The sequence below is a fragment of the Hylobates moloch genome, unplaced genomic scaffold (assembly GCF_009828535.3).
Source record: "Hylobates moloch isolate HMO894 unplaced genomic scaffold, HMol_V3 SCAFFOLD_1, whole genome shotgun sequence".
Classification (NCBI taxonomy): Eukaryota; Metazoa; Chordata; class Mammalia; order Primates; family Hylobatidae; genus Hylobates; species Hylobates moloch.
The window spans coordinates 83,200,716-83,227,492 of NW_026652276.1; the positions used below are offsets into that span (position 1 = coordinate 83,200,716).

At 35.1% G+C, this 26,777-nt stretch overlaps 1 protein-coding gene across 4 annotated transcripts in view; it reads left to right on the forward strand.

Annotated features, from left to right (window-relative positions):
• The window catches only part of BAZ2B (bromodomain adjacent to zinc finger domain 2B), a 385,701-nt gene that overhangs the window by 246,176 nt on the left and 112,748 nt on the right, over positions 1-26,777 (forward strand). For all 4 annotated transcript variants that reach the window (XM_058441739.1, XM_058441732.1, XM_058441742.1 and 1 more), the window contains 5 exons: positions 1,248-1,541; positions 3,132-3,192; positions 3,961-4,069; positions 4,338-4,439; positions 20,188-20,398. In XM_058441739.1, coding sequence (XP_058297722.1) covers positions 1,248-1,541; positions 3,132-3,192; positions 3,961-4,069; positions 4,338-4,439; positions 20,188-20,398 — 777 coding nt within the window. The remainder of the gene's footprint in view (positions 1-1,247; positions 1,542-3,131; positions 3,193-3,960; positions 4,070-4,337; positions 4,440-20,187; positions 20,399-26,777) is intronic.

Here is a 26,777-nt window from a genome sequence, read left to right on the forward strand (position 1 = left end):
GATAAAATTATACTCATAGTCATTCAGAAAGTACCAAAAACCTAAATCTCTATGAATGTTCATCAATAACAGAAAATTTGTTAAATAACATATAGAGGACTCTCTGATTTAATTTTGAGTCACTTTTTTTTTTCTTTTTGCTGGGTCTGGGGTTAACTTCTTTGCATTTTTATTTTCCTTCCCTCTCCTCATTCCACAGAAGATTGAAAACATAAAATACAAGAGAGCTTAAATTGTGAATACAAAAATGAAATACATATTATAAACGTCTGTGGATTTGTTACTGGTCAACTACAGATTCAACTAATTTTTTTTAGCAGCTAATATGAATAGGAAAATATACTCAGCTGTACAATTTAAAGTGTCTATAAGTTAAAAACAAACTTCGTGCTCAGGGTAAGAACCTCTCTTCCTGGGGTTTCCGTAAAACAACTTTGTATGATAGATCATAAATATCAATATTCATAGCTTTTAAAACTAACTTTTATAATGAATTTCAATATAGGCAAATGGTATAACACAAACCAGAATTCCACAGAAGCTATTGTACTGTGAACTATGAGGAAGCAGTCTAAGTGTCACTCCTATGTTTATCAAGTTTAATCTAGTAATAGATTTTACATATGTAGAGGAACGGATGCATCATACGTAGAACTACGTAGCTAGAACAAACTTTATTGAATTATCCTACTATAATTATTTCTGTAAGCCTGGTTTTTTGAGAGGCCTGAAAAGCCTGATGAAGTCTTGTATGTAAATAGAAAAACTGCAGCCAAAAGACCAAGAATCTCCTGTTGAAAATTGTTTTCTTTTACTCCAAAGCCAAAATGGAAGTATGATGGTAGTTCCAGATTTCTCTTTCTTATATTTGACTTACTGTACTTCATAAACCACTGGAATCTGTTAATTTGAAGTCAATTTAATCCCCTCTTTTACTTTCGTTTCTCTGTTAAATAAAAAATTATTTTGATGCCATTAAGCAGAACTCATCATGTGAATAGTGTCACATGAGAACTGTTTTATGATTAAAGTGTTGAGTAAAACTTACACTTAAAAAAATTTTTTTGAAGATTGATAGCCTACATACACTGTTCTCAAATAGCTTATAACATTTACTCTGTAGGAAAATTGCTCATTTGAGTTCTCATTCACAGGTGCTGGTTCCTGAGCTAGTCCATTTAGACACAAACTGCAAATTATTGGTGATTATCTAGTTATAATATACAAATGCTTCTTTTACTTCCCAGAATCAGATAGTAATTCAGAATCAGATACAGAAGGATCAGAAGAAGAAGATGATGATGATAAAGACCAAGATGAATCAGATAGTGATACTGAAGGAGAGAAAACTTCAATGAAACTGAATAAAACAACTTCCTCTGTCAAAAGCCCTTCCATGAGTCTCACAGCTCACTCAACACCTCGTAACCTCCACATAGCAAAAGCCCCAGGCTCTGCTCCTGCTGCCTTATGTTCTGAATCCCAGTCACCTGCTTTTCTTGGTACATCTTCTTCCACACTTACTTCAAGCCCACACTCTGGTACCTACACTTTATTTTTATTATTCTAAAGTAGAAGTCAAACCATAGCAAGAATATTTATTGATAGAGTGTTCTGGAGATGATCTCACTCAATCAAGATTAAAGTTAGATTTTAGGTTGGCTAAGAAAGGTGAGCATGTATTTTCAAAGGATATGACTCATTACCTAGTCTTTCCCCCCACCCCGAGTTTCCAGTTTAAGGATCTGATTGATGACAGTTCCTTTGGTTTTGAACCTTTCTGCTTTTGTGTTCAGTTTGTGCTTCTAGAATATAGAATTTAATTGACAGTTGGACTTTTTTGTACAGTTGACCCTTGAACAACGCAGGATTTAGGGGCACTGGCCCCACACACAATCGAAAATCTACATCTAACTTTTGGCTCCTCAGAAACTTAACTGTTAGCCTACTATTGACCAGAAGCCTTACTGATAACATGAGTAGTCAATTAACATATGTTGTATGTATTATATACTGTATTCTTACAATGAAAAGAAAAATGTTAGTAAGAAAATCATAAGCAAGAGGAAATATATTGACTCTTCATTACGTGGAAGTGGATCATTATAAAGATCTTCATTCTCATCTTCATGTTGAACAGGCTAAGGAGGAGAAGGATTGGTCTTGCTGTTTCATGGGTGGCAGAGGCAGAGGAAAATCTGAATATAAGTGGACTTACGCGGTTCAAACCCATATTGTTCAAGGGCCAACTGTACTTTATAAAAAAGCTCACTTGGTTACTTAAGATGCTATCTGCCCAACATATAGCCAGTGTCATTTCTATTAGAGAGTAGCATTCTTATTCCATTAACATGCCATGTCCTTTTTTTTCCTATTTGACTTTTTATAAATTCCTAGAGGTCTTCATTAAACATTTCTACATTCAATATTCCACAACTACTCTCAGTTCTCATTCAGTGTCTAAGAAAATATAGATGTATATAGTAAAATATTTTGTTGTTTTACTTATTTCACTCTCGTCAATTTCTAGCTTTATTTTCATTTACCACGTACCAATATGACAGCCTACTAATTTTAGATGAACTTATTTGTGTTTGTGAAACTTGATCTCGGTCTTAGAAAATTTTTACATAAAATCATAATCCTGTTCCTTGGTGGTTTAGGTTAATTAAAAGACCTGGTAGTGTTTTTGACTATGGATTTATATGGACATAGAAATTAAATCGTCTTTAAATATATGAGCCAGCTGTTGAAATTTTTCAGCATCCGAAAACTCCTATTTTCAAAGTCAACAATTTAAATAGATTTTCTGAAACCTCTATTTCTCTCCTGCTTCTCTAGCCATTTCTTTAATAATAAAATGACAGGAAAGGTGTATATTTTTACCTTGGATTGTATTTTCTTTAGAGAGAAAAACTAGTTATTCTGTCACTCAGACCCAAAAGAAGAAAAAAGCCCCCTGCCTTATACAGTGTTTTATTGAAAACCATCTAAAAATAATGTATAAATTACAGAAATACACTAAATCCAAGTTATTAACATATACTTTTTTAAAGAAAAGTTTCTAAACTATCAAGATTATTATCTATATTAATGAATGTTTTATATTAACCAATTGAATTTTTTTAAAGGCACTTCCAAAAGAAGAAGAGTAACAGATGAACGTGAACTGCGTATTCCATTGGAATATGGGTATGCAAAATAAGGTTTTCCTTTTTCTTTTTCCCCCATATATTTATGCATGTTTGATGTATACTTGATTTCTCATTCTCTACAATTAATAGAAGAAGTACATAGCTGCATAGTATTTATTAGAGCAGAAGAGCCAGAGCAAAGGGCAAGGAATTCGGTATATCAGAAAACTGAAATTAATCCTGTTTCCTGGAGGTATGGCAGAGCTGGGGTGGGATGATACAGCCAAGTAGGAACGTGACTGAAAAAGAACCAAGAGCAAATCAGATGGCAAAGGGCAGGAGTACATGAGACTGTGAGAAATTTTTGTGAAGATAGAATTAAAGGACAGTAAAAGCCACTTCGGTCAAAATTGAGGGACTCAACCAGAGTTTGGCTAAAATGGTTTAATTAGAAATGACAGCTTTTAGACTGAATGTACATGAACCCCAAGCAGCAGAGAGCCAGATTTACTTTACTCCTCCCTTAAAGCTTTTCAGATGTAAAAAATCAGCACACATTGACATGTTACTCAAATGTCAGAGTACCCAAAGTAATCAAGTATGATTTCTAAAAATTTTGATGGAGTTTAATATATAAATTGAATAATTAATTTTTTAGTTGAATTAGCTAAAAATCTACATAATTTTGATAGTTAATATATTTGGGTTGTTTGAGGAGTTTATTTTTGTTTTCATTTTTTGTTTTCTAGAGAACATGTATACTTTAACTTATTTTTAATTTTTAAAAGCTTAAGTATGTCATAACCTTCATTTCTGTTATGTGTAGCTGGCAGAGAGAGACAAGAATAAGAAACTTTGGAGGGCGCCTTCAAGGAGAAGTAGCATATTATGCTCCATGTGGAAAGAAACTTAGGCAGTACCCTGAAGTAATAAAGGTACATACTTTTCACCAAATAATGTACATTTGGTGCCTATTAAGCATGATCATGTACAAAAAAAAGGTGTACTCCTTTCTCAGATAAAGTTCCTTGATACTAAATATTCTCTTGTATGGGACTATTGTACTTAACCTAAATTGATCTCCTATAAATTTAGAGCCCCTTGATAGAATATGCAAAACATTAGTGCCCTGAAGCTAGCTATACATCAAAGCTGGGTTGTAATTATTAAAACCTGAAGTGGAAAAATATGTGATTTTTTCAGTATCTCAGCAGAAATGGAATAATGGATATCTCAAGGGACAATTTCAGCTTCAGTGCAAAAATAAGAGTGGGTGACTTCTATGAAGCCAGAGATGGACCGCAGGTATCCACTTTTTAAAAAGTATAGTCTTTGAACCAAATAGTACCATAACCTAAATGAAGTAAATTTCACTACACTCTGGAGCATTGCCTTTCTTTAATTAGTTCATATGGCTATACATATAACTTTGTGGTAAGCACTTATTAAGGCCTCAATTAACTATGTTTCAGTAACAAGGAGCTTTGACATAATAGGTATCTTCTTCATATTTAAGTAAACTTTTTCTGTTTATTAATTCAACCAATAACTTTACAGTTTATATAGGTATAAAAGCATCTGCATGTTCATATGAAATATAGGAAAACATTCGTTTCCTGAAAAGTACAGCTAGTTTTAAAAACTAATTTGAATATGAAGACCCTATTATTATAAGTCAGTCCAAAAGAGGATATATATGCCCTAGGGTTTTGGAAGAATCTTGCCCATTTGATTATGCCACACTATATGATGCATTTTCACAAGTTTGATAAGTTTTTCTTTTTGTCGTTTCTTAAAATTAGATGAATGAAATTTCTGGTTTTTGCAGAAATTCAGTTTTTACATTAAGTGGTACACATTTCTGAACATATCACCACAGCTCCCTTTGAGCTTATGGTGTTAAGTACACATCCTCACCAGTCAGCAAAAAGAACCCACCATGGAGATCTCATTTCCTGTATGTTTTCTTTAATGCTTTCCCTTTATTCCTTAGTTGTGTTCAGCTGCATGTGCTTATTATTCCCTTTAGCCGCATTGAAAGGGGTCCCAGTTAAGGAGTGATGAAACCTAGATTCTTGTTAATCCGTGAAATACTCTTGTAATTCTGAACAATAACAAAATAATGCCCCCTTTGCCTCCACTTTATCTGCCAAATAGAAACAATTATAATTACACTTCTTGTCTCATAGGATTATGGCAAGATTAAAATGAGATCATATGCATAAAAATGTTTCAAAAGGCTAAAATGCTCAGCCAGCTGAAGTTGATATTTTCTTTCTTCATTGAACCTCTCTCTCTTCTGTCCCATTATAATGCATAGAAAATTTTTTTGGCAATTAATATTTTCTTTGTGAATAGGGAGCTTTTCTATCCTATCTTACCCTTTAATTTTATAATTTTGAAATGGAAAAGGTCTCCCTCATTCTGCAAGAGGTTTATTTTGAGTTTGGAAGCTTAAAGGAATTTTTTAAGGTCACACACAAGGCTGAGACATAACTAGAACTCAAGGTTTCTGAAAAAGTAATCTTTTGCATACATCAGGTAACCTATTTTCTCTTGTAGTCCATGACTTTTAAAGAAAGAAGTTATGTCCAGATCTACCTGTCTCTTTATTGGTAGTTCTAAAATGTCAAAATGGGTTTATCTGAGATTTATAGAAATATATGGAAATATATTCTAGGGTTTTCTATTTTTTTAAAACAAAATATTTTGACTTAGACTAAATCTGTCACCAGATTCTTAGAATTTTAGTGAACCACAGTGTTACACATTCTATATACACAATATCAATTTTAAAGTCATAAAACATATTAGAAACTTTAATTGTTTTAAAAATCTTTGTTTCATGTTGTCAGATTCTTACTTGTATTATTTATGCCAAAGATATCTTTGTGATTTTAAGTTCACTAGATTTTTGTTCGGGGAGGAAAGCTAATTGCTATTTAACATATAAAGGATTTTTAGTTTTATATCAGTGATAATTAGACCTAATCTATAAAGCCTCATTACACAGAGTAGAATGTTCCTTGACATGCATTCACTTTTTATTAAATATAATCAGTGTTTTCCAAATGCATACTGTCTTGTTGAGATCAATTCCAATCAAGGAAATAGGATGAATTACTAAAGCCAAATATGTTAAGCTGCCAACATTTCAGCAGAATGCTAGGGGAAAACATTCGTAATTTTGAGAGCAGTTCTTTTAGCTAAAACCAAAATTAGTACGCAAGAATTCAGGATACTTTTAAAAAACAACAATTAAAGGTAAGTCATCCAAAAAAGTGTTCTAGTTAATTAATTAGAGATGCATATAGTTATAATACCATGTACATTTTTATATACTGGATTGTGTGATTAATAGGTTTAAGCATATGGTTAACTGGAAACGTATATCATTATATAAGAATGTTCTCTGGGCCGGGCGCGGTGGCTCACGCTTGTAATCCCAGCACTTTGGGAGGCCGAGGCAGGCGGATCACGAGGTCAGGAGATCGAGACCACAGTGAAACCCCGTCTCTACTAAAAAATACAACAAAAAATTAGCCGGGCATGGTGGCGGGCGCCTGTAGTCCCAGCTACTCGGAGAGGCTGAGGCAGGAGAATGGCGTGAACCCGGGAGGCGGAGCTTGCAGTGAGCCGAGATTGCGCCACTGCACTCCAGCCTGGATGACAGAGCGACACTCCGTCTCAAAAAAAAAAAAAAAAAAAAAAGAATATTCTCTGAAAACCAAGATTATATATTTTTGTTATAGTAATTATAATGTGAAATAATTTTGATCACCCTAAATTTTGTAGAAGATGTAAAATATAGTGTGGCACAAAGCTACTGTTACCATACAGTGATGATCATATGTATTTACAATATATCTGCTTTTGTGCAAATTGTATAAGTGGTTTGATGATGAAACCTTTAAAAACTGTGCATATTAAAAGACTAGAAGGAAATGTGTCAAAACTAATAATGGATGTAATGGTGATAACAATGGATTTTTTTTGCTTTCTACATTTTTTGCATGTTGTGTCTTTTCTAAAATTTGCTTGTTTTATGTATATAATGTGAAAAACAGGCCGGGCGTTGTGGCTCACGCCTGTAACCCCAGCACTTTGGGAGGCTGAGGCGGGCGGATCACTTGAGCTCCGGAGTTCAAGACCAGCCTAGCCAATGTGGCAAAACCCCTTCTCTACTAAAAATACAAAAATTAGCTGGGCATGGTGGTGGGCACCTGTAGTCCCAGCTACTTGGGAGGCTGAGTAGGGAGAATTGCTTGAACTTGGGAGGTGGAGGTTGCAGTGAGCCGAGATGACGCCACTGCACTCCAGCCTGGGCGACAGAGTGAGACTCCATCTAAAAAAACAACAGAAAAACAATTTCCTGTCTTTTAAAAGTAAATACCCCTATTCTTTGTAATTCAATAAAACTGAGAATTCATAGTTTTCCAAATGCATGGAGATTGTACAAAATGATCTTAAATGTTGCCACTACAGTTTTCCAAGCTTCATGTATCTATTGGGATGTTTGATAGCAAATGAAATGCTGTATTTGTGGATTCATTAGTACAGTCAGCCCTCCATATCTGTGTTTTCTGCATTTGTGGATTCAAGCAATTGTGGATTGAAAATTCTCAGGAAAAAAAATGTATCTGTACTCAACATGTACAGACATTTTTCCTTGTCATTATTCTCTAAACAATATGATGTAACAACTATTTACATAACATTTACATTGTGTTTACTATTATAAGTAATCTGGAGATGATTTAAAGTATATAGGAGTATAGGTATAGGTTATATGCCAATACTGTGTTATTTTTATTCAAGGACTTGAATATCTGCAGATACTGGTATTCAGAGAGGGAGGTCCTGGATACCAAGGGACAACTCTATTCTTAATCACTCTCCTATTAAAACATTTTCCTGGGAAGTATATTTTTTCATCATTTTTAAATCTTAAAACATATCCCAAAACCCCCAACATTAGTTCTATATGGTCTAATTTTACTTAACACATTACAAAAATTGCATCAGCAGAATTCCAATTCTCCATATATTATATATAAAATTTAGGAGATAATACTTTCTGCTAGAAGATAATATCTGCATTGCAGAATTCTGGGTTTTTCTCTAGTTTATCGAGAGAATGATTTATTCCTTCCAGGAGTATAATTTACATAAAAAGCCATTCATCTCAACATTAAATACTAAAGAAGTAAAAAAGTTAATTGAAAACAAAAACAAGTCCCCTTACTCTCAAAGTCTATACAGCAACCTGTGATAAATCTGAAAGAGAAGCAACAGCCCATCAATATTTTATTTCAGAAAAGATAAAATCATTAATTTTTCTTATGTTGAAGAATTTCTTTGCTGCTAATATTATTTTTAAAGAAAAAAGCCCATAATTGAAAAAACTTTTTTCTTTAAAAAAATATTATTGTGGCATATTTACATGCAATAAACTGAAATCGTTTTTAAGCATGTAGTTTGATGCTTTTCTTAGGGACACAGTGCTTTATTTTTCTCTCAACTTTTATTGTAGGCTCAGGGGTATGTGTACAGGTTTGCTAAGCGGGCAAGCTGTGCATCACTGAGGTTCAGTGTACAAATGATCCTGGAGCACAGTACCTGATTGGTAGTTTTTCAACCCCCAGCCCCACCCCCCGCCACCACTCTCCCTGCTCAAGTAGTCTCCAGTGTCTACTGTTCACATCTTTGTGTTTGTGGATATTCAATGTTTAGCTCTCACTTGTGAGAACATGTGATGTTTTCTGTTCCTGCATTATCTCACTTAGGTGATGGCCTCCATATGCATCCATGTTGTTACAAAGGATAAGATATCATTCTTTCTGTGGCTGCATAGTATTCCTGGGTGTATATATACCATTTTCTTTATTCAGTCCACTGTTGATAGGCATATAGGTTGATTCCATGTCTTTGCTATTGTGAATAGTGCTGCAATGAACATGTGAGGGCATGTGTCTTTTTGGTAGAACAATTTATTTTCCTTTGGGTATATACCCAGTAGTGGGATTGCTGGGTCTAATGGTAGTTCTGTTTTAAGTTCTTTGAGGAATCTCCACATTGCTTTCCACAGTGGCTAAACTAATTGACATTCCTACTAGCAGTGTATAAAGTGTTCCCTTTTCTCTGCAACCTTGCCAACAACTATTGTTTTTTGATGTTTTAATAATAGCCATTCTTTTTTTTTTTTTTTTTTTTTTTTTTTTTTTTTTTTTTTTTTTTTTTTCGAGATGGAGTCTTGCTCTGTCACCCAGGCTGGAGTGCAGTGGTGCCATCTGGGCTCACTGCAAGCCCCGCCTCCCAGGTTCACACCATTCTCCTGCCTCAGCCTCTTGAGTAGCTGGGACTACAGACGCCCGCCACCGCGCCCAGCTAATTTTTTTGTATTTTTAGTAGAGACGGGGTTTCACGGTGTTAGCCAGGATGGTGTCAATCTCCTGACCTCGTGATCCGCCTGCTTTGGCCTCCCAAAGTACTGAGATTACAGGTGTGAGCCACCGCACCTGGCCAACAATAGCCATTCTGACTAGTGTCAGAATGAGATAGTATTTCATTGTGGTTTGGATTTGCATTTCTTTAATGATTAAGGGTGTTGAGCATTTCTGTGTATATTTGTTGGCTCCATGTATCTTTTTTTCAGGAGTGTTTGTTCATGTCCATTTTTAATGGGGTTATTTTTTGTTTGTTGAATTAAGTTTCTTATAGAGTCTCGATATTGCACCTTTGTCAGATATACAGTTTGTGAATATTGCTCCCATTCTGTAGGTTGTCTGTGATAGTTTCTTTTGCTGTACAGAAGCTCTAGTTTAATTAGGTCTCACTTGTCAATTTTTATTTTTTTTTGCAGTTGCTTTTCGGGACTTAGTAATAAATTCTTTGCCAAGGCTGATGTTCAGAATGGTATTTCCTTGGTTTCTTCCTAGGAATTTAAGTCTTTAATCCATGTAGAGTTAATTTTTGTATATGGTGAAAGGAAGGGGTCCAGTTTCAATATTCTGCATACGTCTAGCCAGTTATCCCAGCACTATTTATTGAATAGAGGATTTCTTTCTCCATTGCTTGTTATTGTTGACTTAGTCAAAAATCAGGTGGTCATGGGTGTGCAGTCTTATTTCTGAGTTCTCTGTCCTGTTCCATTGCTCTGTGTGTCTGTTTTTGTACCAGTACCATGCTGTTTTGGTTACTGTAGCCTTGTAGTATAGTTGGAAGTCAGGTAAGTGTGATGCCTCCAGCTTTGTTCTTTTAGCTTAGATTGCTTTGGCAATTTAGGCTCTTTAGGTTTCATATGAATTTTAGAATAGTTTTTTCTGATTCTGTGAAAAATTACGTTGATGGTTTGATAGGAATAAGCATTGAATCTGTAAATTACTTTGGGCAATATGGCCATTTTGACAATATTGATTCTTCCTATCCATGAGCATAGAATGTTTTTCCATTTGTTTATGTCTTCTCTGATTGCTTTCAGCAGTGTTTTGTAATTTTTGTTGTAGAGATCTTTCACCTCCTTGGATAGCTATATTCCTAGGTATTTTATTCTTTTTGTGGCTATTATTATAAATGAGATTGCGTTCTTGATTTGGCTCTCAGCTTGGATGCTATTGGCATATAGAAATGTTATTGATTTTTGTATATGGATTTTGTATCGTCGAACTTTACTGAACTCGTTTATCAGTCCTAGAAGCTTTTTGTAAAAGTCTTTAGGGTTTTCTAGGTATAGAATCATATTGTCTCTTAAGACAGATAGTTTGATTTTCTGTCTTCCTATTTGGATGACTTTTATTTTTTCTTGTTGAATACCATGGATATTTTGCTTAATCATTTTTTGATTCAAGATATTTCTGGGCTTAAGATATGATTATATATGTATTTATTAATATTAACAGCAAGCAATTGTTGAAAATATTAACTAACTTTTGTATAGTACAATAAGATGAGAGATGTGTGAGCTTATATTTATTAAAATTTAGGTAAATTAATCATTTACTGAAGGACAACAATGTAATTATTACCTTTAAAAAAGGAGATTCCCTTAATTCAAGAAAATAGGATTACAAATGAAACGGGGATAAAAGGCCCAGCACAGTGGCTCATACCTGTAATCCCGACACTCTGGGAGGCCAAGACAGGAGGATTACTTAAGTCTGGGAGTTCAAGACTAGCCTGAGCAATGTATCAAGACTCCAGCTCCACAAATAATAAAAATATTACCTGGGCATGGTGCTGCATGCCTGTAGTCCCAGCTCCCTGGGAGGCTGAGGTGGAAGGACTGCTTTAGCCCACGAGTTTGAGACTACAGAGAACTATGATCATGCCATTGTACTCCAGCCTAGGTGACAGATTGAGACCCTGTCTCTAATTTAAAAAAAAAAAAAAAAAATGGAAAGAAAGAAATAGGGAATAAGATACACTTAATATATCCATTATCAGTTTTATTTGTTTTGGTCCACAGATGTAGTGAGGAATTTGTAGAATCGGCTACTTTTCAGCATACTGATAGTTTTCAAACACTTCTTACCAGCTTCTGTAAAAATCTTGATTTTAGAGGAGTGATAGACTTCATGGAACAAAACAATTGTAATACTCTATATAAGTCTATGCTGTACTGGCTGGCTACCTTTTAATGAATTTCTGTTAGCAGTTTTAGAAACACCTTTGAAAATGGGTAAGGTAAATAAATTTCCTACAGACTTCTGTTTCATCACATTATAAAAAAATTGTTGAATAAAATGTCATTGTTTTTATTTTACTTTGTGTTTGATTGTCAGAATAAAAGAAAGTAAGGTTGAGCTAGACAGATTTTGGTAATAAAATAGCATTATTTTTATTTACCTAAATATAATACTAAGGTAAGAGGTATTTACATATTTCTTAGGAATAGAGGAAGGCATCAAAATAAATTAATAACGTATTATTTTGAAATATATGATGATCTACCTTGAAAAGCATTTTTTGTGAATTGTAGAAAGCTATACATCTAAGCATAAAGACCTTAACTTTATTTTTTTCAACCAGGAGGTTTAGAAGCATTAGAATATGGAATGTCTACTGTTACCAGGCCAAAAAAAGCATAAAATTGAAAGATGCAAAGAAGAAGCAAGTTTAAAATGACTCCGAAAATGTTGCTTTTTTTCTTTGAGATGTTGCATTTAGGAAAAAGTACAGTGTTTCTTCTTTTTAATGCACAAGCCATAAAAAGTAAAATGTCTACAGTTCTTAATGAAAAGAGCCTTTTTTTCTGAGTCATTTAATCAGTAAATATTTGTGGCAAATACTTCATGTGCCGGGCATTTATTTCCATAAGTAGATGTCCCCTAAAGGCATTTTCCCATAGAGCAAATTGTGAATACACCTTTCAGTACAGAAATTAAGTTGAAAGCCTGAATTTGAAGAAAAACTAATGTTCATAGAGAAACTGAAGAATACAAAAAAGTGATTGTTGGTTTAGAGAAGCTTATTCTCTGAGGAAGATAAAACAGTAGGCACAATGGTGCCCAGCTAAAAATTAGGGTTTTGTTAATAAGGAGTAAGAGGAGGCTTCACAGTAAGGTAGGCGACACACAGTTTCTGGCACAAGTATAATGATGGTAATTATTTCGAATTAAGTGAAGAACAAAAGATTGGAAGTCAACAACCAGAGTTCTAATTCAGCTCTGCTGTTAACTGTCACACCTAATGCAGCATAGCCGTGGGCACGAATGGACACTGAGAACATGAAAGATCAGTACCAGAAATCTAAAAGTCTGGAAATTTATGTCACTAATCTACCAGGTAGGACTTTTGTGGCTGGGCAAGGCCTATACTAGGAGGACAACCGTATGAATCCAAGGATATAGGAGGAGGAGATATTGAAAGTCATTGACTATTAGAGGATGACATACTTTGAGTAAGTAGAAAGCATAGTCAGCATTGGTGGAAACAGTTGCATCAAACCACATCTTTCTCACTTGTTTTTAATAGATGACACCTTTTCTCACGGTTCTTACTCTTTCACATCTTTAAAGTGCTATGTAGTGTATGGTGTAATAAGCTATATGACTAGTGTGGCTTAAGAATATCTGTCATAAAGTTTATAATCTATCACCCTTTACCTACCTACCTCTGGCACTGTTAAGTAGCTAGAAGTAGACATAATACTAAACTGGAAAGGCATAAGGAAATCCAACAAAATTTTGATTTTTTTCTCATGATGTTCATTTTTTTACGTGAATTGTCAAATTTAGTTGCAAATATTTGATACCCTTTCTTTGCTCATTCCCCAAAGAATTTTTTTTTAGTTCTAGCAGGGTAATTTCATATCTTACCTTACTTACACTGAAGCTAACTTAATTCTCTCATCTGTAATGTAAATGCATATAAGAGGTCTTTAAGATCAATTTGCTTTTAGGTGTGGCGTTCTAACAGTTTCATATAAACAAATTGGGAAGTAAAGGATTCTGAAAGTATAATTTCAAAAGGAAATATGGTAAAAAATTAACTTTGTTTACTTAAGCTACGGTTAAATTTACTGAAAATTATTTAACCAGAAATCAATTTGGTAAATGACCAATCCACTGAATGACTAATAGGCCTTAAATTGTCAGACCAATTGCCTTAATCCAGATTTAAAACATACCCCACAAATATTTTACTACCAGAGGCAAGGACTGGAATAGACACAGGTCTCAATCCAGAAAAATATGAGAAGAGTAAAGTCCCTCCATTCACTTATATAACATTGAGCATTCAAGAAGGACAGTACTAGGCATCTCAAATGTTAACTTGGGAAGCTGGGCATCTAGTGGCACAGGATTGTAAATCCATGGTGAAATTGCTGCATCCCAGTCTTGGTGATACTAAAACTTTAAAAATAGTCATCAATAACTTGGCAAATAAATCATTCAGCTAATTGGCTTTTGGTGGACTGGTATACTGCATTTACATAATTATATACTGCTTTCCCCCCCAGAAAAAATCAGCTTACAAGTATTTAAAAAATGGGAGCAACAAAAGAAAAAGTCAAGCCAGGATGTGTAAAATTGAATCAGGAATAAAACTTGAGAACACATCCCGTTAAGACCTAAACATGTGGCTGCTAAACCACATATTTACTCTAGCTTTCAGTGAAACGTGGGAAACCCAGTTAATTAGGCAATTTACTGTCTATAAGATAAGGTGAAAACAAACCAGTCCCTCATGAAGGGTTCACCTATCCTTTGGAGTCATTTGTTTATGAAGACTATATAACAGAAATGTTCAAATAGGAAGGTCATACTGAAAATAAATTTCATGATCTCTTTTGAATTTCTGAATACAGAAAATATTTAAGAACTCACTAAAAAGAAATATTTTCTTTCTTTAAAAGTCTGTTTATAAGTCATAAAAAAGTTGAGCAATAAATTTGTTTTCCAGTTTTCTCAAATATTTCTCCATCCTTATTTGTTCAGTAAGAAAACCTCATTGCCACTTATTTCCCTTTTCCATGTTGTTTAGAGACTACTCCAAACCTTAACTGCCTTTCTGGTCTACATTCAGGCTTTCCTCCTTCACATCCAGGCAGTGTTCAATTTCAGCCAGTTCTCTCTCCCAAAAGACGAATGTACTACTTATCTCCCTTTCTAGCTCTAATTCCTGTGCCCTAATCCAGGCCATCATAATTTTTATATGGACAGTTGAGACAACTTTCTCTCCCAAGCTCTAAACTCTTTTTCTAACGCATTACTGAGGGTGTGGTCCTAGGGTCACCTGCCTTAGAATTGACTGAGCCTGAGGTCCTTGTTAAAAATGTGGTCCTTTAGGGAAAAGGTCTCTCTCTAGCTGACTTTTAGATAATGTTATGCCTTGCTCAGAGTAAAGGTGCCTCAACAAACATTTAAGTAGTGAAAACTTCATTTTTATAATATATTACAGCTTTACAGTGTATTTTCACTTATTTCATTAGCTTATTTACCTGTATTAGTCAGTCTTCCGAAATAAAACATAAACGCTTTTCTTTTTTTCCTTCTTTCTCTTTGTAGTATTTATAGAATCGAAGGTATTATTCACTAAGAATACAAATTAGCAACTCTCGAAAGCAGAATTAGAATAATATAATTAACATAATCTTGTCCAGGCATGGTGGCTCACACATATAATCCAAACACTTTGGGAGGCCAAGGCAGGTGGGGTGGATCACCTGAGGTCAGGAGTTCGAGACGAACCTGGCCAACATGGCGGAACCCTGTCTGTACTAAAAATAGAAAAATTAGCCAGGTATGGTGGTAAGCGCCTGTAATCCCAGCTACTTGGGAGGCTGAGGCAGGAGAATCACTTGAACTTAAGAGGCGGAGGTTGCAGTGAGCTGAGATTGCACCACTACACTCCAGCTTAGGCCACAGAGTGAGACTTCATCTCAAAAATAAAAATTAAAAAAAAAAATCTTTTGCTATCTCCATCTTGTTGATCATCTTTTCTTATCCATATTTTAAAAATCTTAGTCAACAAAAATTATTTTCAGCAAATATTTACTATCTTAAGTCTTAGAAATCAAGAAAAAAGAATTAAATTCTTTTGATATATAATTTCTGATAGATAAAAAGCCAATGGCATGTGAATCAAATGATATAAATTGTATTTGCTTTTCCTGAGGAAAAATTTATTGAGAAAAATACTACTTGTTCTCACCCACAATTATTTTAGCTCTTCAGTGAATTAAAGCTGTTGTATAAGTTTCAGATTTTCCTAATGATTCTTTTCTCATTTTCTAAAATCTAGGAGTCAGAAGACATTATAAGTAATCTAGTATATGCAATCCCTTTAGAAAGTATTTACTTTTTAAATGCCAAGGGCAAAAATGTGAATGATATGGTCACTATATTTGTCTGCTAAGTTCTAGGCACCAACATATTTTGTTCCTCTTTTGACACAGGTGTATTTTCCTAGCTGAATAAAAATGTAACTATGTAAAAATTATATCTAGATAAGAAAAGTTGATGGAACTCTTACAATTTTGGCCAAAAATTGATTTTGTTACTAATCAGATACTTTAAAAACCGAATGCAGATTTGTTTACAGACTTTTATTAGTCACTCTTCTCTTCCAAATATCATGAATGTTACTTTTATATTTTTCAAGTTATATTATACATGCTGCCTTGGTGCTTAAGAACATAATAAAAAAATGAAAACCTAAACTAATCAAAAGCTTCCCATGCTGGTGAACATAACCTGACATAAACTATGCTGATGTCTTCCTTTTTAGTGGCTTATGGCCTAAAAATACACTTTGTACAACTATTGTTCCTATTGACTTCATTTGGAATCTCAGCAAAAAATTTTCATTTTCCTCAGAATTAATTTTTAAAATTATTTTTAAGATAAGAATTACCGAAAGGAGTTAGTATAGATGTTATTTTTAGTATATATGTGTATGAACATATGCATTAATTTTTTTCTGATGGTCTTTTCTTGACATAATCTTGGCTGTGCTTTCATGGCTAAATGTTATGATCTGTCACTTACCAATTATAAGAACATCTTTATAACATCAAGTACTCGTAGTGGTCAGGAGCACAGGTTTAAGAGTGAGACAGTCATGAGTTTGAATCACAGTCTGTTCTTTGCTGTCTATTCAACCTCACTCAGCCTGAATTTCCTCAATTGTAAAGATGATAAAACCCACCATATGAGATGGAAATGTTGTGAAGATTAAAGTGTATAGTCTATTCAAAGTATCTGGAACAAAGCACAATACTTGGAATGTGGGATGTAGCTATTATCCATAATCACATACAATTTAGTACCCATTAACTGCGATATTCATAGACTCCTTGCCCCAGGTTAGGCAAATCGTGTTATAACGTAAAACTCAAGAACTTTGGGTTATTTTTGGTTGCACAGTTTCTTCTAGTGACTCAACCAAAATTTCTACTTTGAGGATATTTTTAGAGAAAAACACGTTTTAAAAATTTCCTTAACCTTCATACTGAAGGAATTAACTCCTAAAAAGAAATAATAAGACAATTATTTTTAAAAGATGTGTCCTATATCTGAACATATTATTTTGGACTATAAGGTAATATAACAGTGTATTTGTTTTGATTGACCCATGCAGTATACATGTATTTATGTGCTAAGCAGTATTTTTTTTTTTTTTTTTTTGAGACGGAGTCTTGTTCTGTCGCCCAGGCTGGAGTGCAGTGGCGTGATCTTGGCTCACTGCAACCTCCACCCCCTGGGTTCAAGCAATTCTTCTGCCTCAGCCTCCCAAGTAGCTGGGACTACAGGCACATACCACCACGCCCGGCTGATTTTTGTATTTTTAGAGACGGGGTTTCACTATATTGGCCAGGCTGGTCTTGAACTCCTGACCTTGTGTCCGCCCACCTTAGCCTCCCAAAGTGCTGGTATTATAGGCATGAGCCACTGAGCCCAGCTGCAGAATTATTCTTACAATACACTAGCATTGTGTTGGCAGTGCCTCCACTAGGAGGCTTATAATGAGAAATCTCAAATATATACAGAAATAGATGGACTGATAATATATACCTTTTACCCATCAAAAGTTTTAGGAATTATCATTTTGACCAATACTGTTTTACATATACCCTCATCTTCTTCTCCCTCCCAAAATTTGTTGAAGGAATGGTTCCATTTGTGTCTCTAAAAGATAAGGACTCATAACCACAGTACCATTATTATACTTTTAATATATAATTTCTTTTTAATTTTTTTCATTTTTGTGAGTACATAATAGGTATATATATATATATATGGGGTACATGAGATTTTATTTATTTATTTTTTTTTTGAGATGGAGTCTCGCTCTGTCACCCAGGCTGGAGTACAGCGGTTCCGGCTCGGCTCACTGCAACCTCCGCCTGCCAAGTTCAAGCCATTCTCCTGTCTCACCCTCCCAAATAGCTAGCACTACAGGCACCTGCCACCATGCCCAGCTAATTTTTGTATTTTTAGTAGAGACGGGGTTTCACCATGTTGGCCAAGCTGGTCTCAAACTCCTGACCTCAGGAGATCCACCCGCCTCAGCCTCCCAAAATGCTGAGATTATAGGCGTGGGCCACCGCGCCCGGCCACATGAGATATTTTGATACAGGCATACAGTGCAAAATAATAACATCAGAGTAAATGGGGTATTCATCACCTCAAGCATTTATCCTTTCTTTGTGTTACAAACAATCCAGTTGTACTCTTTTAGGTTTTTTTAAATGTATGATAGATTATTGTTGATTGTAGTCACCATGTTGTGCTATCAAATACTAGATCTTATTTATTTTACCCACATATTTTTTATAACCATTAACCATCTTCACTCCCTTGCCCCTCTCCTCTCACTATCCTTCCCCGCCTCTGGTAACTATCATTCTGCTCTCTATCTCCATTGAGTTCAATTGTTTTAATTTTTAGCTTCCACAAATGAGTGAGAACATGCAAAACTTACCTTTCTAGGCCTGGCTTATTTCACTTAACATGATACTCTCTAGTTCCATCCATGATGTTGTTGCAAATGAAAGGATCTCATTTTTCATTATGGCTGAATAAGTACTCCATTATGTAGTGTATATTTACCACATTTTCTTTATCCATCTGACATATGGGTTGCCTCCAAATCTTGGCTATTTGTGAACAGTGCTGCGCAAACATGGGAGTGCAGATACCTCTTCAATACATTCATTTCCTTTCTTTTAGATATATACCTAGCAGTGGAATTGCTGAATTATATGGTAGCTCTATTTTTAGTTTTTTGAGGGACCTCCGAACTGTTCTCCATAGTGGTTGTACTTATTTATATTGATACGTTCTTGATATCATCAACTCTCAGTCATTGCTCAGATTTTCAGTTGTCTCTTAATTGTTCAAATTTTCTTAACAGTTTGTCTATTTATTTATTTATTTATTTATTTATTTAGAGATGAAGTCTCGCTCTTGTCCCACAGGCTGGAGTGCAATGGTGCGATCTCAGCTTGCTGCAACCTCCACCTCCCTGGTTCAAACCATTCTCCTGCCTCATCCTCCCGAGTAGCTGGGATTACAGGTGCCTGTCACCACGCCCAGCTAATTTTTGTATTTTTAGTAGAGATGGGGTTTCACCATGTTGGCCAGGCTGGTCTCGAATTCCGGACCTCAGGTGATCCGCCTGCCTCGGCCTCCCAAAGTGCTGAGATTACAGGTCGTGAGCCACTGTGCCTGGCCAGTCCACACCCGGCCAGTTTGTCTATTTAAATAAGTATCCAAGTAAGGTCCACAAATTGGGCTTGTTTGATACATATTTTAAGGTTCATTTAAACTTCCTACAGTTTTCTTACTAATTGCAACATTTGTTGAAGAAACTAGGTCATTTATAGAATTTCCCACAGAATGGATTTTGCCGTATAGTTTAACTTATACTTCTGTGTTTCTTTTAAAGTTACTTTAATTAAATCTAGAGGCTTGATCAAATCCAGGTTTGATTTTTGTGTGTGTGTGAGGGGCAATACTATTTTATAGGTGATTGTATGAGCCTCCATCAGGAGGCTAATATCTGTCTAGTTGTGTCTCTTTTTGATGATAGGCAACCATTCAAGTTCAATTCTTTGATTCACTAATTTATTAGGTATTGCAGAATCCTGATATTCTAACTCTTTCTGTCTTAATTTATTAGCTGTAATATTTATAAAGAGAAACTTTCATGTATTATTTGGGTAGCTTAGTGTTTTGGTTTAACTGATCACCCATAAGAACAATCTATAGTGGCATCATTTTACAACTAATATTTTTAAATATCTGCTAACTCAATGGTCATTATAGTTCAGAAATGGTGATTAAGATTTATATCTCTATGTTTATGGATACAGATACAAATCTATATATTTAATTAAAGCTTAAGTCGTTAAAGTAAGAAAAAGCTATGCCAAAGGCCATGAATCATTATACATCTAAGTTTAATTTAAAAATGAAATTCCTAAAGTTTATACCAATGTTATAAATTCCAAAATATATGTGATTTTTAGCTAGAATTTTCTGACATATTGGTCTCTTGTGTTTATTTTGTTTGTAATATATTATTTCTATAAAATGTTAATTAAAAGGGAATGCAGTGGTGTCTTTTGAAAGAAGAGGATGTCGTTCCTCGTATCAGGGCAATGGAAGGTCGTAGAGGAAGACCACCAAATCCAGATAGACAACGAGCAAGAGAGGAATCCAGGATGAGACGTCGGAAAGGTCGACCTCCAAATGTTGGCAATGCTGAATTCCTAGATAACGCAGATGCAAAGTTGCTAAGAAAACTGCAAGCTCAAGGTAAGAAACATAATGTGTCTGACACTAATAATCATACTAAAAAGTATACTAAAAGTATTTCTAATATTTTGACTTAGGATTGACACTGCTTTCAATTTTTAAAAAGTAAATATTTGTGTTAGAATAAAATGAAAAATAAGGAGTCCCACTGGTAACTGGAGTTCTTTGATTAGGTAATCTTTCAAGAACCATTACTCGTAAACACATCCTGTCCCGTGTATTTAGAATTACAAAGGTGGGTGTTAAGCTTTTAAGGCTTGCACAGAAAGGGAATCAACCAGCACTTGGCACAAGCCTTAAGGTGGTGCCAACCTTCTGGAAATTCTCATTTTAACAGCTCCCGATTCCTTGAGGTGGTACATGGGAATAACTCCAAAATATGTGGATCTGTGGAGTAAATTTTCAGTCAGAGAACTCCAATTACTGGTAAGTAACCCCAGTCTTTTAGTTCGGGTTCTCCTGTAGTCCAGATATAGTATATATATTTTCAGAATAACAAATTAATACATTTAAATCAAAAAGTACTTTAAGATAACCAGAAAGTATCATTTATCAAGTTCAAAGTGCTCATAATAACCTAAACTGTATTAATGATTTGACATTATACATAAAATCTCAGCATGAAAGTCCCATGCTATGTATGGCAAAGAGAAGGCTGAGTAAGATAGAACAGTTTGGCTTTGCAGTTTGAGTTACTAGTTACAAATGTGAAGCCGCTTAAGACTGTCTGAATAGATCAACATATGTGTAGATATCTTATATTTGCAAGGCATATATATAAAGATATGTAACAATGTAAAATAAAGGTTTAATAATGAAAATTGACTTAAAAATCTAGCAGAATTTTACTTCTTCTCATGGGTTTTTTATTATCCCTATAAATAAGCAAAATGTGGAGGAAATGTATAAAAGACTTATTTCTATGCATTGTAAACACCATCATAATATTGACTTCTCTATTGCTGCTTTGTTTTTTATTATAAAACAAATATCCATGACAAAACTCATAGAATAGAATGCTTTGAAGACACATGGAATCTTAATGATTTGGGATGCCAAGGTGGGAGGATTGTTTGAGGCCAGGAATTTAAGACCAGCCTGGGCAATGAAGCAAGACCCCATCTCTACAAATAAAATTTTAAAATTAGTCAGGTGTGGTGGCACACTCCTCTAATCTTAGCTATTGTGGAGGCTGATGTGGGAGGATCCTCTGAGCCCAGGAATTGAAGGTTACAGTGAGCTATGATCATGCCACTGCACTCCAGCCTGGCTGACAGAGTGAGACCCTGTCTCTAAAGAAATAAATAAAAGATATTCTCATTCTTATCGGTGGAATAATTAATCTTTCCAGAAATATGTACACACATACACACACATGCAACCACTCACATATACATATATATCCTTTTTGATTTTTAAAATAAATGGACTTGAGTCAGTCTCTTTTTGATGACTGTTTAAGCTACTTCCAGATCTTCACTATCATACAATTATAATAAATATATATTACACTTTTCTAAGCATATATTATACAAATCTAAACATACTACACAAATCATTTTCAAGTTTTTATGGATAGCAGGCAAATATTGTCTCCAGTTCATACTTTGACTAATAGCTTGTTAACTGCCCAGCAGTTGTCATATAAGTTTTTTATCTTAGTATGTGTATTAGTCTATTCTCACACTGCTATAAAGTTACGACCTGAGACTGGATAATTTCTAAAGGAAGAAGTTTAATTGACTCACAGTTTCGCATGGCTGGGGAGACCTCAGGGAACTTATAGTCATGGTGGAAGGGGAAGCAACCACCTTCTTCACAAGGCACCCAGAAGAGAGAGAGAGCAAGGGAATCCACCACTTCGAAAACTATCAGATCTCATGAGAACTCACTTACTATCATGAGAACAGCATGGGGGAAAACCCCCTCATGATCCAATCCCCACCCACCAGGTCCCTCCTTTGACACATGGGGATTACAGTTTGAGATGAGATTTGGGTGCGAACACAGAGCCAAACCATATCAGTATGGTAGTCAGATTTTTTTATTTTATTTGGCTTCTGATAAGACTTTCATCCCAAAGAGTTACTGGTGAAGGTTAAAAAGTCAATAAATTAACAGACATAGATGGGTTTTAAAAATTGATATTGTCAGTAAGCTATTGACCCTTCTGAATAATGTTTAATGCTGGGGAATGTGGACATTGTTTGCATAAAATAAGAAAGTTTGAAATTAACCGATAATCAAAACATGGGATCTTCATGGATATTTGACGTATCTAAGTATCATTATAAGTTAGAATTAAAATAGCAAATTTAAATTTAGAAAATTAACTATATTTTTATTGTAACAAGGTAGAAGTTAATTATTCAACTTTTACCAAATGTTTATTCTCCCTCCAGATTTCAAATTGATTTGTATTCAATTACATAGTTTACCCTTGTTATAATACATTGGATTGCATTTTGCAAGTTCTGTTACCTTTGACCTTATTGTATGTTACATGTGCTCTTTCTCAACATGTATATAAATATTATTTAACAGTAAGTAAATAATCATTATTAATATTTACAAGTGTATGGAGTATTGTTTGAATTTTGTCCTGTGAAGAAAAGAAAGTAAAAATGAAGCACTTTATCACCTTTTTCGTTTCTAAAACCCTTCTTTGGTAACACTTTGGGGGGTTATCTGAGAGGATTCTAGAAGTTTTTCTTATATATTGTTATCCTTCTATGACCAACTAGACTGAAAAACCAGACTTAATTTGAAAAAAGTTTCAGAATAGTGAGATAAATGTGAGTTTTGAATGTACATCTAAACGTTGTGAAATGAGAACTCTAATTTCTCAGAATATAGGTAAAAATCTGACAAAGTTTGAATATGATAAAGACTTTCATTCTATATAAATAAACCTGCTTGTTGATTGACTTATACTATTAATATCTCAAATTTTCCAAAATATCAAGTAGCACCTATTCATTTCATATGTGATTGAAACTGAGATGCCTGTAAGTAATCTGTACCGTGCACCATTATTTTAAGATGTACACTAAGAAAGAAAAGAGCTGCCAGTTATCAGTTACATTCTGACCTTAGAGATATCAAAATGTTTAAAAATGCATCTTAGGATCAAAGAAATGAGTTATGTCCAAAATATCTCTAATTCTATCTGAAAATAAACTTCATCTTTGAAATTAAAGCAGACAATTTCTTAAGCCACAAAAGATACTTTCCAAATTAATATTTCAAAAGGTAATTATAATATATTCACCAACCAAAAAAAACAAATAAATGAGAAGATACTGGAAGTAATTTATTTCTACAGCTTGGGCGAACTTTTCTAGGTATCTAACTCATTCTCTTTCCTCTGTATTCTCTTTTTTTCTTCTTTTTTTTTTTTTTAATTTTTATTTTGAGATAGAGTCTCACTCGTCACCCAGGCTGAAATGCAGTGGCACGATCTCAGCTCACAGCAACCTCTGCCTCCCGCGTTCAGCGATTCTCCTGCCTCAGCCTCCTGAGTAGCTGGGATTACAGGCACCCACCACGACGCCCAGCTAATTTTTGGTATTTTTAGTAGAGATGGGTTTTTACCATGTTGGCCAGGGTGGCCTCGAACTCCTGACCTCAGGTGATCCATCTGCCTTGGCCTCCCAAAGTGCTGGGATTACAGACGTGAGCTGCTGCGCCCGGCCTTTTTCTTTTTTTCACATCATCTTTTCCAGCTGCCCATAATGTAAAATTTAATCTATGTAAATTTTTAATGATTAATTAAAATTTTATATTTCTTGCTAAAGTAAAAAGATGTGAGTTGAACTTTTAAATTTTTTTGGCCTAAAGATTTTTTTAAATTACTGGCCAGACACAGTGGCTTATACCTGTGTAATCCTAGCACTTTGGGAGGCCAAGGTGAGAGGATTGCTTGAAGCCAGGAGTTCAATACCAGCCCGGGAAACAAAGCAAGACCACAAAAAGAAATTTTTAAAAAATTAGCTGGGTAAAGTGGTGCACTCCTGTAGTCCTGGTTATTCAGGAGGCTGAGGGGAGAGGATCACTTGAGCCCAGGAGTTGGAGGCTACAGCAAGCTATGATCATGCCACTTCACCTGGGTCACAGAATAAGACCTTGTCTCAAACAAATAAACAAAAATTACTCTGTACTTGTGTAGGGCTTGAAATTGATTGATACACTCATACACAAACATGGTTCTATATATATTATAGAATTTTCTTCTGAAACTATTCCAATCGATAGAAAAAGAGGGAATCCTCCCTAACACATTTTATGAAGCCAGCATCATCCTGATACCAAAGCCTGGCAGAGACATAACCAAAAAAGAGAATTTCAGACCAATATCCTTGATGAACATTGATGCAAAAATCCTCAATAAAATACTGGCAAACCGAATCCAGCAGCACGTCAAAAAGCTTATCCACCATAATCAAGTGGGCTTCATCCCTGGGATGCAAGGCTGGTTCAACATACGCAAATCAATAAATCTAATCCAGCATATAAACAGAACCAAAGACAAAAACCACATGATTATCTCAATAGATGCAGAAAAGACCTTTGACAAAATTCAACAACCCTTCATGCTAAAAACTCTCAATAAATTAGGTATTGATGGGACGTATCTCAAAATAATCAGAGCTATCTACGACAAACCCACAGCCAATATCATACTGAATGGGCAAAAACTGGAAGCATTCCCTCTGAAAACTGGCACAAGACAGGGATGCCCTCTCTCACCGCTCCTATTCAACATAGTGCTGGAAGTTCAGGCCAGAGCAATCAGGCAGGAGAAGGAAATAAAGGGTATTCAATTAGGAAAAGAGGAAGTCAAACTGTCCCTGTTTGCAGATGACATGATTGTATATCTAGAAAACCCCATTGTGTCAGCCCCAAATCTCCTTAAGCTGATTAGCAACTTCAGCAAAGTCTCAGGATACAAAATCAATGTACAAAAATCACAAGCATTCTTGTACACCAATAACAGACAAACAGAGAGCCAAATCATGAGTGAACTCCCATTCACAATTGCTTCAAAGAGAATAAAATACCTAGGAATCCAACTTACAAGGGATGTGAAGGACCTCTTCAAGGAGAACTACAAACCACTGCTCAATGAAATAAAAGCGGATACAAACAAATGGAAGAACATTCCATGCTCATGGGTTGGAAGAATCAATATCATGAAAATGGCCATACTGCCCAAGGTAATTTATAGATTCAATGCCATCCCCATCAAGCTACCAATGACTTTCTTCACAGAATTGGAAAAAACTACTTTAAAGTTCATATGGAACCAAAAAAGAGCCCGCATCACCAAGTCAATCCTAAGCCAAAAGAACAAAGCTGGAGGCATCACGCTACCTGACTTCAAACTATACTACAAGGCTACAGTAACCAAAACAGCATGGTACTGGTACTACAACAGAGACATAGATCAATGGAACAGAACAGAGCCCTCAGAAATGATGCCGCATATCTACAACTATCTGATCTTTGACAAACCTGACAAAAACAAGAAATGGGGAAAGGATTCCCTATTTAATAAATGGTGCTGGGAAAACTGGCTACCCATATGTAGAAAGCTGAAACTGGATCCCTTCCTTACACCTTATACAAAAATTAATTCAAGATGGATTAAAGACTTATATGTTAGACCTAAAACCATTAAAATCCTACAAGAAAACCTAGGCAATACCATTCAGGACATAGGCGTGGGCAAGGACTTCATGTCTAAAACACCAAAAGCAATGGCAACAAAAGCCAAAATTGACAAATGGGATCTCATTAAACTAAAGAGCTTCTGCACAGCAAAAGAAACTACCATCAGAGTGAACAGGCAACCTATAGAATGGGAGAAAATTTTTGCAAGCTACTCATCTGACAAAGGGCTAATATCCAGAATCTACAATGAACTCAAACAAATTTACAAGAAAAAAACAAACAACCCCATCAAAAAGTGGGCAAAGGACATGAACAGACACTTCTCAAAAGAAGACATTTATGCAGCCAAAAAACACATGAAGAAATGCTCATCATCACTGGCCATCAGAGAAATGCAAATCAAAACCACAGTGAGATACCATCTCACACCAGTTAGAATGGCCATCATTAAAAAATCAGGAAACAACAGGTGCTGGAGAGGATGTGGAGCAATAGGAACACGTTTACACTGTTGGTGGGACTGTAAACTAGTTCAACCATTGTGGAAGTCAGTGTGGCGATTCCTCAGGGATCTCGAACTAGAAATACCATTTGACCCAGCCATCCCATTACTGGGTATATACCCAAAGGACTATAAATCATGCTGCTATAAAGACACATGCACACGTATGTTTATTGCAGCACTATTCACAATAGCAAAGAGTTG